Source organism: Antrostomus carolinensis, unplaced genomic scaffold, assembly GCF_000700745.2.
Source record: "Antrostomus carolinensis isolate BGI_N321 unplaced genomic scaffold, ASM70074v2 scaffold10080, whole genome shotgun sequence".
NCBI lineage: Eukaryota > Metazoa > Chordata > Aves > Caprimulgiformes > Caprimulgidae > Antrostomus > Antrostomus carolinensis.
This window is the reverse complement of record NW_010286431.1, coordinates 6270-20491: the sequence shown is the minus strand read 5'-3', so window position 1 is coordinate 20491 and position 14222 is coordinate 6270. Positions and strand designations below refer to the sequence as shown.

The 14222-nt window shown below is 44.6% G+C and overlaps 1 protein-coding gene across 1 annotated transcript in view; it reads right to left on the bottom strand.

The window, feature by feature from the left end:
- LOC104525899 (calcium-regulated heat stable protein 1) overlaps window positions 1–3167 on the bottom strand; it is a 16716-nt gene extending 13549 nt beyond the window's left edge. The window contains 2 exon segments of the mRNA XM_010169214.2: window positions 1152–1158; window positions 2967–3167. Of these exon segments, the coding sequence (XP_010167516.1) occupies window positions 1152–1158; window positions 2967–3143 (184 nt within the window). The 5' untranslated portion in view covers window positions 3144–3167.
- Between the last annotated feature and the right edge of the window lie 11055 nt (window positions 3168–14222).

Sequence of the window (14222 nt, the reverse complement as noted above, 5' to 3'; positions counted from 1 at the left end):
TTCAGGGCTGAGCATGGATGCGACAGCTTCCAGCTGTGGCAGCCAGAGCACACTAAGAAAATGGGCACAATGGTCCCAACACTCACTCCCAGTGAGTATACGCCTCTGTAGCAACTGCTTAATACTCAGTTTCACATACTGCATGTGTTTTTCCTGTAGCCTTTTTAATGGAGATGAAGATGTTTGCTAGCATTTTAATCCATCAGATGCCATCTTGAATCCACCTGCTGTATCACCCTGCCAAATTTGCTCTTAGACACTATTCCAAATGTAAGCACATCACACCTTCCATGAGTTCGGGAGCACCAGCGCGCACCCAGGTGTTGTAGGGGCTTTCACAAATTTAACAGGAAGTGTGTGCATATCGTATTGAGAAAATGCCGTGTACAAAGACACGTACAAATGTGTACACATGTATGTATCAACAAATACACACCCCCCTCCTGCATGCATGTCACAGAATCATTTAGGCTGGAAAAGACCTTTAAGAGCTATCGTTATCCCACCAGACCAGGATCTAGCGAAGTCAATATTTCACCTTCAAATGACTCCAGTAGGCTATGAAGCCTAACTGGTATGCATAGCACCAAGACTCAAGACTGATCTCCTCCTCCTGTCTGTCATGGGACCTGTATTTTAAAACCAGACAGATCTGAAGAAAAACCTTTAGGATGGCTTACTGCCATTAAGAAAAACAACTCGCATGAACTATGACCCATCCTGAAAAATTGCATGATTAAATCCTTTTCCACATCAAATATGCTGAGTTGAATCTCCAGGGATCCAAATTCACTCAATACTTTCATTAATGAAGCCAACTGCTTTAGACATCTTAACAGGGTTTACACAGAGGCGTTATTAGATTGGGACCTTCTCATGCCATGATTATCCAGCAGGATGCTTCTGTGTTAGAAGAGGATTTTGGTGCAATTCTTCAATCTCAGTAAGTGACTGACATGCATCATGTCAATTTTGACATTACTTTCTCAAATGTTAAAGTTTACTGAAGTCTAAATAAAATCACAAAAAAATGTCGTAACGTCTCTGCTCCTTAAGTCAAACTAACACTAAAGAAATGCAGTTAAAGAGTTAAAGAAGGAAGAAATCTTCATTAAATCACTTCATTTCCAGCTGTATAAAGCTGTAGACACACCTGACCTCACAAGTGCTTGTTACACACAAAAGCACTCACTGCCCTAAATAAGCCATTGAAGTTCAACTGCATCTTTCAAGGAGATAAAGCACTGTGGGGTGTAAGGCCCCACACTTGCCATGAACCAAAATTAAATAACTGCACTGAAAAGTAAGCCCCTGCCTGTCACATTCATCTTTGACCTACAACTACAGGTCCATAGCTCACCTAGAGCTTCTCTTGTTTAAAGAGGACACTAAAAAAAAAAATAAAAAAATAAAAAAATAAAAAAAATAGAGCTATTTTGATTTTGAGGGCAAACAAATACAGCAAGATTCCTACACTAATTAATGATTAAAGAACTGTGGAAACCAAATAACAAATTCTTTAGTTTTGTAAGAACCAGACTAGGATTAACAGCTGAGAAGAATTACAAAGAGTTCATTATTAACACAGCACCGAGTCCAGCTAGCTTGAAATTGCTTTTCAAGAGAAATCCCAATTATCAAGTCAATTATGTTCCTTTTAGCAATCTACTTCCATTTCAAAGTTTAGGGTATTTTAAGGTTTTTAGAACCGACAACATATAAATTTTCCTTCTGCTGTTCTTTTTCCCCTCATTTTGAATACAGAAGTAATAATACAAAGCATCATTGAGAGTGATGCTATTTAAATCCGCCTGGATAACTCTTGAAGAAATAGCTGGGTAACACTGCAAGCTGCAAAAAGGAAAAGGCACGCCAACTAGATTAAGCAGCACAAGGAGGCTAGCTGCGGGTTTGAGATCGTACTTCCAGAGCAATGCCACTTTCACTTCGCATTGCCAGACCTCCCACACACAGAAGTCACTGCAAGGCTGTGGGGCAGAAGTGCAATGGATTGACCACGGCTTCACATTCTACCCCAGACCCTGATTCAAAGGCCACTGAGATTAACAAAAAAGCCCACATTGCCTTCTGCAGGTCAGCACTTCACTGGGAGACCCATCACAGGCACTGGGAATTTTCTGCAGTGGCCAAATGCAATACCATCCTCTGCTGCTGCACTGTGGAGCAGTCCCCTTTGGGCAGGGGCCTCCCAACGAGCCTGCACAGCATCACAGGGTCACAGGAAAGCTCAGGGAAAGCCAGCTCTGCTGGAGGATCACTACCTCAATAAATAAAAATAGCAACAAACCACATCTCATTCTATGGAAAAACTCAGAAAATTTCAGAGAATCAAAGAGATCAGGTTCATACCTTGAAAACCAACACATTCTTTTACAAGTCTACCTGAGCAATCTTAAGATGGAGATAGGAAAGCTGAATAGGAAAAGGAAACAAGCCCTCTTGAAAGTGACAGGGTCATGGACCATCCCTAAAATGTAACCCAGCTGACGGTAGCACAGGTGTCAGGAATGAAAGAACCAAAACCTTCAGTGAGGTCTGGTCCACTGCTTCAGTGGCAGTGAGAAGAGAGGTCATGCCAATGGAGGAGGTGGAGCTGATGAAGAAACACCAACAGGAACTGGTCCCAAAAGTGACAACCCAGTGTCTGAAGTGAAACAAAACTTCAGACAAGAAACTCTCAGTGTATTTTCCCCTCCCTGTAAAACACTGATCTTAAAGAGTGGAAAATACTTTGAACATTCTTTATGCAAACAGAGCATTGAAAAACTAGAGGTAATTTGGACTAAAAGTCTAGTGGCATCAGAATTTATAGGAGAAGAGATAACAGTAAAGTACCAAAGCATCTTTCAGATACAACCATCCCCCGACTCCCTTCACCTTGGCTGGGGGTGGATCATTCTGCCCAAAGGCTGGTTGTGCCTGTGAAATACAGGTTTGAGCTGTACTCACGCTGAAAACGTCCTGGTCCGTCGGGTGGGCAGCGGACTGGGGATGAGGTACCCCCTCATCGGCGACGGGGAGCGATCTCTCGCCCTGCGGTTTTCAGGCAGATGGAGAGAACTGGGCGAGGGTGGAGAGGTGGGGGACTGCTGCGAGGCGGATGAAGTGGGCTCAGAAGACATTCCTGATGCCTGAGAAAAACCTAGAGAGAGCGAGAGATCTGACTTAGCCCACAATGGGAATTGTCATAAAAGTCACAAATTCTTCAGCTGATGATTTTGTAAGAATTTTGCTCACTTTCTGCAGATGTACACACTGACACAGTTGCACCAAAATTTTCTGCTCTGTGTCAGTAAGGTTGTTAGTTTGTTTAATTTTATTTATTTTTAAATCTCACAGCTTTTGTAATCATACTAGGAAGCTCCACTGAAAACAGATTACTCCACAACTAACACATATTTGCTTACTCCTGCCTCACTCACAGACAATGGCTCCTGAAGCAGAGCTCAACTCCAGCACTAGGTATTAGTGTGCCTGATGCGGCTCCCAGACAGATGGGGTAGGACCACTGATAGCATAGGAGCCTCCTGTATCTATCTGCACACAAACACACATTACAAGAAGCAACACTAGAAGAAGAAATGCTGAAATAAAGGCTGCACCTCCACTGCTGGAGGGTAGTTTTGCTGCTGTACAATCACCAATGCTAACTTCATTGCTGCTACCCAACTATTAGCACAGCTCTGTCAAAGCTCGTAACACCTTCAGCATGACCGCAAGAAAAAAAAAATCACGAGTGCTCCTTAATTCACTTCCGACAGTTAATTTTCTCTGCCAAGGACAGGAACACAGACAAAGCTGGAAGCAGTGGCTGACCCCTCCAGCCTGCAGAGATCTGTCAGACCCAGGAGTCCCCTTTGGTAGTTCTGAGTCTGCCACAATCTTCTAGCAACTAGGAAGCCAAAAGACCATGTTTGCATTCAGACCCCAGCAGCCCAAGTTAGATTTGCTCTTATTCATGTCCTACAGCAGAGGAGGGAGCAGGTCTCTTTCTCAGAACACCACCAGCAATCTCATCAGGAACAAGCAAAACTTATAGAATCCATGGAAAGACGAGGACTGATAAGAAACAGCAGCACTTCCACATACACGATGCATGGCTTACAGCTGCAGCAGTGACAGATAAATCAATCAGCACTACTCTGCTGTTACTACACAAGTCCCTGTCCGCACTGGAAGGGGAATAAACTGTACGAAAATAACCAATAACCCACCATGCTCTTACTTAAGAAAATCTAAAAATATCTGGATAGCTGAATGAGTTAGCAAAAAGTGTGGCAATTCTGGGTCAAGGAAATATCCTGAAGGCAAGAAAACCTGCCTTTAAGACCAATAGTTTAGTTGAATTGAAATCTCTCATATCTGTTATGCACCCTCCTTTTGACACCCACACTCCTCAGCCCATGAATTATGGAGTGGATCCTTCACATGACATTTGAGAGATGAAGCCTTCTTGTCAATGACAAATTCTCATTATTTCTTCCTCGAAACTCAGGACTAAAATTAAAAAGGCCTCTTAAGAATGAAGTCACCAGGGAACAAAGGCTTTTGTGTTTAATTGCTCAGGGTGCTGAGAAGGTAGAAGTAGATAGTCATGTTCCCTTGTGTACCAGATTGAGCTTTCCATACTGTTCTTAAAAGCAACAACTCAGCCGAAAAAAAAACCCCACAGCTTTACGGATGGCGTTTCAAATATGGATGGCGTTTGCCACCCATGAGTTATGCCCTGCCCAGTGTCATGGCACAGCATTCAACCGAGACAGAGATAACACCAAAGGGACAGGATTTTCCAAACTTCCTCTTCCTCCAAAGAGACCTGCTGTGCTGGCTGTACTGAGGCAGTCTCCTCAGATCTCAAAAGATCTCTCCTTTGGGTGCCTTGCTTTCAAGGAATGCATGTTTGACATAGCAGGGCTATAACTCTAGTAAGTCACAGGAAAAGCAAGAGCAAACAATTAAATCCTCATTCTGATAACTCAGCACACGTGGTCTGGCCTTTGCACAAGTGAAAACACAGCTTTCAGAATTGCAGACCACTTTCTCTCCTAATCTAAATATAAACCAGCTCGTCAGGTGACAAGCAAAACGTAGAACTATTCATCCATCCACGGCAATACAGCAGAGCCAACCGCAAAGAACTGCCTGTCGTCTTCCTCAAACAAGGCTAGAGAGACAGGAGAATTCTCCCTCCTTTCTTTAAAACACAGATGAACCACAAAAATATTTACAAAGAAGGCTAAATTGAGTTAGAAGTGTGCCAACATATGTTATTGTTCCCATTTATGTTATTTCTGTGCCCTCTGCTCTGTAAACACAAAATAAAACAGTGATGTAGAACATTCAGTGCCATTTCACTGTACAAATACCCTTTTTGTTCTCTGCCCACGGCCAAAGGAGATGAATGGCCTCGACTCTCATAATTTCTATTATACAAGTCCTAAATCGTGATCAGAGCTTGGTGAGAGCCGACACACAAAAGCACACAGCTGGAGGCAGCCAGGAGCAGCTACTCTCAACTTCACACCCGCTGCAGCAAGCTCCGAAGAGGAGGGAATGCAAATGAGCAGCCATCAGATGCCTGCAGCTTTGCTACAGCTCAGCAACATTCTATATTGACACCTATGGTGCATTACTGCAGGTGCAAGTACACTGGCACACCTATTTGCCTCTTGGGCTTCTCCAACAATCATAAAAATCGGATGCAGTGAAAAGGATCAGACACTGAATTACCAAGTTTCACTGCTTTCACTGCATATAGCTGGATGACAGCAGCTCCTGCCTCCTCTGCACCTCCGCTCGGCTTGCTCAGTGCAGAAGATCACTTCATCTGAACCTTTTCAAAGACAAAGGTGGAGTTTTGCAATTTCAGTTTGTTCCAGTGTGGCCACTGTCTTGACGTTGTTCATAGAGGGATTAACTCATTTCCATTGGCAGCACTCTTGAAGGAGCAGAAATGCTATCCCCACGTGAACGCGCAGCTGGAGGCACTGGCTGGGCAGTGTTTACACAGGAAGCCTGCAGCAAACACTCAGACTGAAACCCCACACCCCCAGCCCTCCCAGCCTTCCTCTTCACACAAGTTTTGCCTTCTAAATGCAGTTACTGGCAGTCTTCAAAGATGCTTTTCAGATATTATGCCAGGTTCTGAACTGACCTTCTGCAAATCAAGAATCATCCTTGGGACTTGGACAGCTTCCTACCAGCCCTTTCTCAGCAGCCACGATTAACTCCCGCTCTTTGTGGCTACCTGCACAAACCTACTTTCTTACATTTCTCACCACCTTCCACCCTGTTTCCATTAGTTTTCCCCTGTCCCTCAGTCCAGCCACCACTCTCCACTTTATCATGGAGAGGAGGACATCACACAAACCTCAGACAGTGCTAATGGAGCACCCTGCCTGAGCTCCCCAGCAGCACCCCACTTGCTGTGCCCTGTGAAGGCAGCCAGTACTTCATAGCAGCAAATCACAGCTACAAAAAGCCCAGCAGCATCAGATTCCAGCTACAACACAGATGAGGGACAATACAGACAGCATCTCTCTTCTGCTTGAGCCAGCAAAATATGTGCCTTCAGGTATTTACAGAATGAATGTAACATGACGCAAGGCTCTTTAGGAAACCCCAACCACGTGCCACCTTCCTCTTAAATCTGTCCAGATTTCAACATGTATCATTTATCTTTCACCAACACCATTTTAAAACTGGTTTTTTAGACAGTAAGTATGCACCAAACTAAAATAGAAATAAAGTAAATCACAGAAGCATCATGGAAACAATAGATTAATTTAACATTTCAAAGAAAAAATGTACTTTTTTATACGATATTTTTCTCAGAACAATTCACCAAATGTGTACACAAAGAGACCCCAAAAATGTCATCTGTAACAGATGACCTACAAAGCACAGAGTGCAATACATGCTGAAGAAATTTCTGAAATTCTTCATAAAATACTACCAAAAAAATCTATTGAAGTAATTAAGGTTGGGGGTATGCAAGTGCTACCATCATTTCTCTTTGTATCTATACTTTCTTCTTTTATTCTTCTTTAAATCTACCCCACACCTCAAAAAATAGCAGCTTTGAGGAAGTTATCCATTCTGACCAACACAACACTACCACAGATAACTAGTCTCACTTTTAATTAAAGGAAATGCCTGGAAAAAATTCAAAATGGACAGGACAGGGTGACAAACGTGAGGAATCTCTCCATCTATGACCGGTTTCTTTTTCATACAACAGACACTGCAACAGCTCATGCCCAGGAAGCATTGCTCTGCATGTTTCAGTGCTCCAGCACAGAGAAAAGGCTCTTTCCAGCCTCTTTAGCCTGGGAACAACACTGTCTGGAGGAGCTGCTTTCAGAAGGTACCACAATGGGGTATGAACAGGACAGCACTGGCCACATGTGCCTGGAAAACCAGGCCTTTCCTGAAAAAGAGAGTGCGGTTTCTGTGCCCCAAGAGCAGCCACTTTCAGCTGGGCTTTGCTGGAAGTTAGCTCTTTCATTTCAACTTCTAAGAGGAAGAATGTAGCTATCTGAAAAGTTGTTTCCTGGGCTTTCCTTGGATTTAGAAACAACGACAAGAACTCTTTTTAAAGTGACTCGCATTTACATGTCCTGGTTACCAAATTTATTCTACACAGCTGCATTTTTTTCCTTCTCTAAGGAAGCTGTGCAGATAAACCCCTGGGCTTTACCTACACTTCCACTGACAGCTACAAGCCCTTCTCAGCAAGAGAAAAAAACATGGCTCAATGGCACATGGTGAGCACTACAGAGACTGATTCCGTTCCAGAGGACCCTTTCCCAACAGTATGACCCTTGCTCTCATCCACTGAAAGAGTGGAGGCACTGGGACCCTCTGCTCCTCACATTACCTTGCCCTGATGAGGGAGAAGAATTAGGGGTGCTTGGCTCCCAAGGGCATCCCCAGTTCTTCCAAAGCAGCTCCAAACAACCTGGCATCTCTCCGAGGCACCTGAGCACCCGCTCACCCTGAGCACCAGGCCACGGTATTGCTCCCACCTGTGTCCTTTCCAAAGCACCTTCTGGTACCCGGACCCCAGTGCACGCAAGGATCCCCCGCAAAGCTTTCCAGCACTCCTCCTTCGTCACAGTTAAGCACTTACAAAAGACAGGCAATTATGAAATAACTGGTTCAAAAAGCTTCCCCTTCCAGCTTAGTTTGCATGACTAACTTTCCACAATTAACAGTGGTATTTCAATTAACACTGAAACTCAGAGGAGTTGCAACATACATGTGATGTGTCAACACAAAGGATTACAGTGTAAACATGACAGTCAGAGGCTGCAGAGGAGTGCCCACGTACTGTAGTGATTTGGCATTTAATGGAGACCAGAACATTGCCCAAACCATCCCCATGTCCAATAAAAGCCTAATTAGAAGGTAAGCAAAATACAACATGGAAAACTCCTGTTGCTTGTCTGTGCACATGAATTAATTTGGATTAAAAGAGGGCTGAGTTTAGGCAGCAACAGCTATTTCCAAGCAGTCTCAGCAGTGAACATCTTTTCCGCAACACTGTGGCTGCCCTTCTGCTCCTCTAGCCAGCAGTTTGCCATGTCTGGAAGCCACAAAGCCCGAGCAGCACAAACCAGTGCTGCACAGCACAGACCACAGCAAGGCTGGGGAACTAAGTCACCCACAGCCTATATAGTATATTGATAAAGTTGAACACTTCTTACAGTCCTGCATTTTCCACTGTTCATGTAAGCTGCCAGATGCACTTAAAAAAGTGCATTTAGGTTAAGGAACAGAGTGGATGGTTAGATGAGGGACATATTTCAACTGGTTTATGGTTATACTGAAGAATATATGGTGATACTCTGTGGCTCCTTCTATCAAAAATACAGAGGAATCAAGATCATAGAATCACAGAATCTCCTGGTTGGAAAAGACCTCTGAGATCACCGAGTCCAACCATACCTGTCCATTACTAAACAGTATCTCCAAGCACCTCATCTAGCCGTCTTTTAAACACCTCCAGATCCTCTCTCTTGCTGGAAATCAAGTATTTCCCATGGTTGATGCTGCATAAACTTCTTGCTCCCAATTGCCCAGAACAGAGCCAGCACCAGGGTCCTTCGCTTGTAAGTAAACAGAGGAGGCTGTACCCTGCAGAGTGTTGGCTGCATCATCACTCCTGCACTAGCAAGAGCATGATGCTGAGCCAGCACAAGCCTGGGGTGCGACACCCAGCACCTTGCCTTGCTTTCTGTCTGCCAACTGGTTTCTGCATGAACTGCCAGTCTACAAACTTGGTTGTTTCTGTGCCACTGCAACACTGTGCCACTGCACTGCCCAGCTGCTTGCAAAATCACTGCCAGCAACACCCACGCTGCCAGAGCCAGCAGCAGAAGCACCTACACCAACCCTGAAAACTCTGCTCCAAGTGCTCTTTCCAGGGAGCCAAGTACACAACACATCATCTCCAGCAGCAAGTGTTGGTTTCCCCAGATATAAATTAGTCTTCACGTGTCCCAGACGAGCTGTAATAAAAGGACAGGGAAGTGTGAAGGGAGACCACAAAAGGACTTTTACACTGAAATGGGGGAAAATCAGGATGACTTTACTCAGTTGGTATTTCTAAATCAGTTCCCTGATTTGTCACTTGAATGGCTGCCATTACTCTTCCTTAGATAATAAACCCTACTAGCATCCAAGATTTCTAAAGATTTAGCTTGTCAACAAGCTATCTGGTTTTAGCCAGAAACCAGATATCATCTACTCAATGTTTTATGGTCTCCAGCACAGAACCATTGTACTGATCACTCCAGACTCCCGCTCCCTTCATTAGCCAAGGCTGGGACCTCTGCTCTCGGACAGCAGAGGCAACGTTTAATGCATCTCATCCCATTCTTGCTGAACAGACTCAATCACAGTAAGCTTACCTATTTCCCAGATGACGTACGATACATGGCTGAACAGGGAACAACCTGTCCCTCCAGCGCTCGCTCTTGAGCTCCACAACTAAGTTCTTCCTTCAGTGCTTCTGCAAGTCTGAAGCTTTCTCTCCGCCATTAGTTCCATGCTGGCACATCCCACTGCCATTTATTCCAGGATTTATTTCATTTTGGCAGAAAATATTTTTACCAAAACATGAGAAATACCTCATGTGTCTTGTGTCTAAGCAACTTAGGGCTCATCTACAAGGCAAATGGACTTATACAGTATCATACTATTATAGTTATATATATGTAAATCTCTAGGCACTTTTGAAAAGTTCTCCCTTTTTCAGCCTCCTCTCACATCACAAAACTTCAGCCACAATCATGGGTAAGTTTGTTCATGAGCAACTTTGAGCCTTATAAGGCTACTGAAATCCCCTGAAATATTTATGTGGCTTAAGTGTTACTCAGAACAATTAGTTCACTGTGTTTCCTCCCTAATCAACATTTTCAATAGGGGAAAACAGTTCACATTACAAAGATCTATAACCATGGAAATTTATGAGACATACAAGTATTGGCAAAGGAAAAAGTAATCCTCCGAGGATATTTCATCTGCCAGCATTTCAGCAAGAGGCAGACAACAGGGTACAGAGTCAGAAACCACTCACAAATAACTGGATCCTCACACCAGTACTGCGGGGCACCCACAGACCCCAGACTCCTTTTTTGCCGGGTCTGGCTCTATTTTCTGGCTGTCCCAACGCGCAGTCTCCCAGTCTCACTGCCTGACACCTCCTATACGTATTTTAAAGCATCCTAGTCTATTATACCTGAGTATATTTCAATTAGATCTCTCAGAAATCAATTAAACAAAAGGTTTGTGATTGAGATGTCATTAGGAACCTGCACCAGTATCAATTAATGACTGACAGATATACAATTTACTGAAATACTTTAGGAAACAGAAAATCCTCTGTATCTGACACAAGAGTGAAGAAAATTCTCACTTTCTGTTGAACAACAAAGAAATGCTCTTGATTCCCACTAAAGCCTCCTCCTGTCCTGTATCCCCCAGTTTCCTACCTGCATCCTACTTCCCACACAACGGCTCCCTACACAAGCAGATGCACCCACAATGGGTTTCTCTACCCCACCTAAGTTTTAAGAGTACATTCCACCTGCATGAAAGGTTAGTGACTGGCTTCACCACCCGCCAAAGACAGCTTGATGAAACACATATTCAGCCTGCGCTAACTGACAGAGCGCTCAGAGCTGTAGAAAGGCACATTCTGTTAAAATCACACAAAAGAGAACATTTTCACACACACACAAAGTCAGGAGATGGGATGACAGACCTAAATTTTAATGGAGAAAGTTCATATATATACATGCTTGTAGATGACTGGCCCATTTAACAATTGCATTTCTGTTTTTCTTCTTCCCCACCATATTTCTCAACCCAATTTACAGCACATCTCACCATGCTGTTTGCAAGCTTGCGCTTGTGACTCTGAGAGCCACCTCGGTGTCTCCATTTCCTCAGCTCTAAGCAAAGATAACAACCTCCTTTGCAGCAGCGTGGTGAGGACCAGCCATGGCCGTACCTTTGGATACAAAACCCTGATTGGGCTGCAGAGGTTCATCAGGCTGATGAGAACCAGCCTTGGTTCCCTGTCCAAATCCAGAATCAGCCTCACTCCAGTCTGGATCATGTTGCTGGAGAGGAACGAGACCTGAAAACAGACTTGTTGCAAACCAGCTTAATGGAGGGAGGTAACCCTCCCTCGCTTTGCTCTGCCAGCGGGCAGCTGTGCTGTGCCTCCTCAGCCTGAGTCTTGATTGCGGCAAGGTTTCATTACTGCTGAGCTTTTCCCAGGATCTGCCCCACATCTCTGCCCCACAGCACCACATCCACTGCCAAAGTGCTTGTCCCAAGATCAAAAAACCTCCCTACAAGAAGTTCCATTCTGCTTTTGGTGAAAAGGAGACTGAGGCAGTGGATCTTCACACTCTGCATTCATGAACACTGCTCACAAGCAAAAGCCATACTTATGCTCCAATGGGAGGCAAGCACTTCATCTACTCTATAAAATTAATACTTAGTTCTTCACTCTCCAGCTGAAATTGTCTTAATTTAATTAAATTCTATAGGACAAGCAGTACATAAATATACACATTGCATAAATCTGTTTTTTCTTGCATAACCAAACTACTTGCAAAACAGAGGCTACATAAGCAAACATACACAACCAAACAAACTACTGGCAAAACAGAAAACGTTGCCATTTACCTTTGTCTCTCCAGACTTCTCAGCTCAGCTTGGCAGCACAACTATCCCCACGGTAAGCTGCTGCTTTGGATAGATCTGTGTGGTCTGCTGCACTGACAAACAGGTAGTCCTTACATGGTGTAATCACACCTGTAATTGTGAGAACAGCAATACAGCCAAAGCACACACCCACAGCTCACGGCCTCCAGAACTGCTTCAGGGACAGCAGCCACTTCCATAAACACCCTGAGCCCTTTGGAAACTACACGTTATACAAATCCTCCATCACACCCCCTTGGCCTGTTTTCCGGTTTGGAAAACATGACTGATAATATACTTCAGACTTCTAGGACAAAAATTCTTTACAGTCTCAGAAATGGCTTACAATACCAAAAGTCCAGCAAGTTTACTGTAGGCAATGCATCATTCTTGGCCGACTAATGAGAAAATGGACCTACAGGGAGTTTGATTGCTTTCCCCAATTACCATGTGTGCACAAACTAGTCTTTCTTGCTCAGCACATCCACTCCCTGTGTTCAGAGCCAGTTAAATGGCAAAAGGAGTCGTATTGTGTTTTACTGCCTGCAAAACCGCAGCGCCAGCACAGGCACGTGTGCGAGGCTGGATTTCGTGCCTACTTACACACCAACAAAACTATTTACCACGCTGTGATTTTGAGAGCCGTGGCTCCAGTGATGTGCTGGAAGTGCAGGGAACAGGACAGAGCTGTCCAGAATCACAGATGCTGTTGCTATTATTTATGTCTAGTGTGTTAATGCTCAAAAGCCAACACAGACCAAAGCAAGGGAACAGGTAACATAAGCTTTTCAGGGCAGGTATAACTCAACCATTATACTTGAAATCTTGAGGCACATATGTTCTTCAGATATAAAACTAAAAATCAATAGACACACATGTTTAATAGAAAACTGTAGTAAGCATTGTATTACAGCAGTCACTACCCCAGAGAGCTGTATCTCCTTCAACTGCAAACACAGAGGGAATAGAACACATAAGCAGAGCAAACACTGCACACAGCAATGGCAGTGAGTGGCTTTATGAAAGATTATTTGGATTCAATTTACCTGTTTGGCCATGTGCTAATGGTTACATGGCCTTAAGAAGTTAACATTTTCCAGATTTGCTCACTGGGAGCTGATAGCAGCCTCCCACATGCACGTAGCCACACACTAGCAGCACAGTGGGATAACCAGACCTACTAGCTAGTGCCAGGGCTCCTGCATCAAGCCTGGTGGAAGGGGCCAAGAAAACGGCAAAACCTAGAAAACCATAAATACTGAGGGCAGGCTGCAGGCAAGCAGGGGAGCACTGACAGCCAGCTGGCAGTCTTGACAGGGATGGATGAAACTCAAAACCAAGCTGGGCTTCTGCCTGCCACAGAGAGCCAGAGTGCAGGGCGAGCAGCCCAGCTGGGAGCGAGCCCTGTGCACACCCTACGGGACACGCCAAGGATGGAGATGCACCTTCAACGCACCCGCTCACACAGGGCTCTCTGGGGAAGCATTTTCATACATCCAAGATTCACAGCCCAACACCCTACCCTGCGAGCTGGGACCCACAGCCTCTCCTGCCAAAAGCAGGCAGGAGTCATGCTTGCAGGCAGGAGGAAAGGGCTGCTGGGGTGCTCTTTCCTACAGCAGCCCCACGCACACAAGCACTGGGGTGCAGTCCTTCCCACGAGGGTTTAACACAATCCACAAAGGAGCGGTACGGGAGGGACAGGGAGCTGGAACAGACCCACAACCAAGACAGATTCGAGATCAGCAAGAAAATGAAGGCAGGGAAAGGTGTAACATTGCCCTTGTTATTTCTTATCTGGACCAATATTTTGCATGAAACCTGGTGGTACACATCTCAGAAACCTCAGGTAAACTCGCTCATCTGTCTGCCTCAGGAGAAAGCTGTAAGTCCAGAGTAAGTCATGCCATGGTGCTGGGAAACTAGATGCATGCACATCTGGTGGGTTCACCCTGGTCTTGGTGGCCAGGAGATCCCAG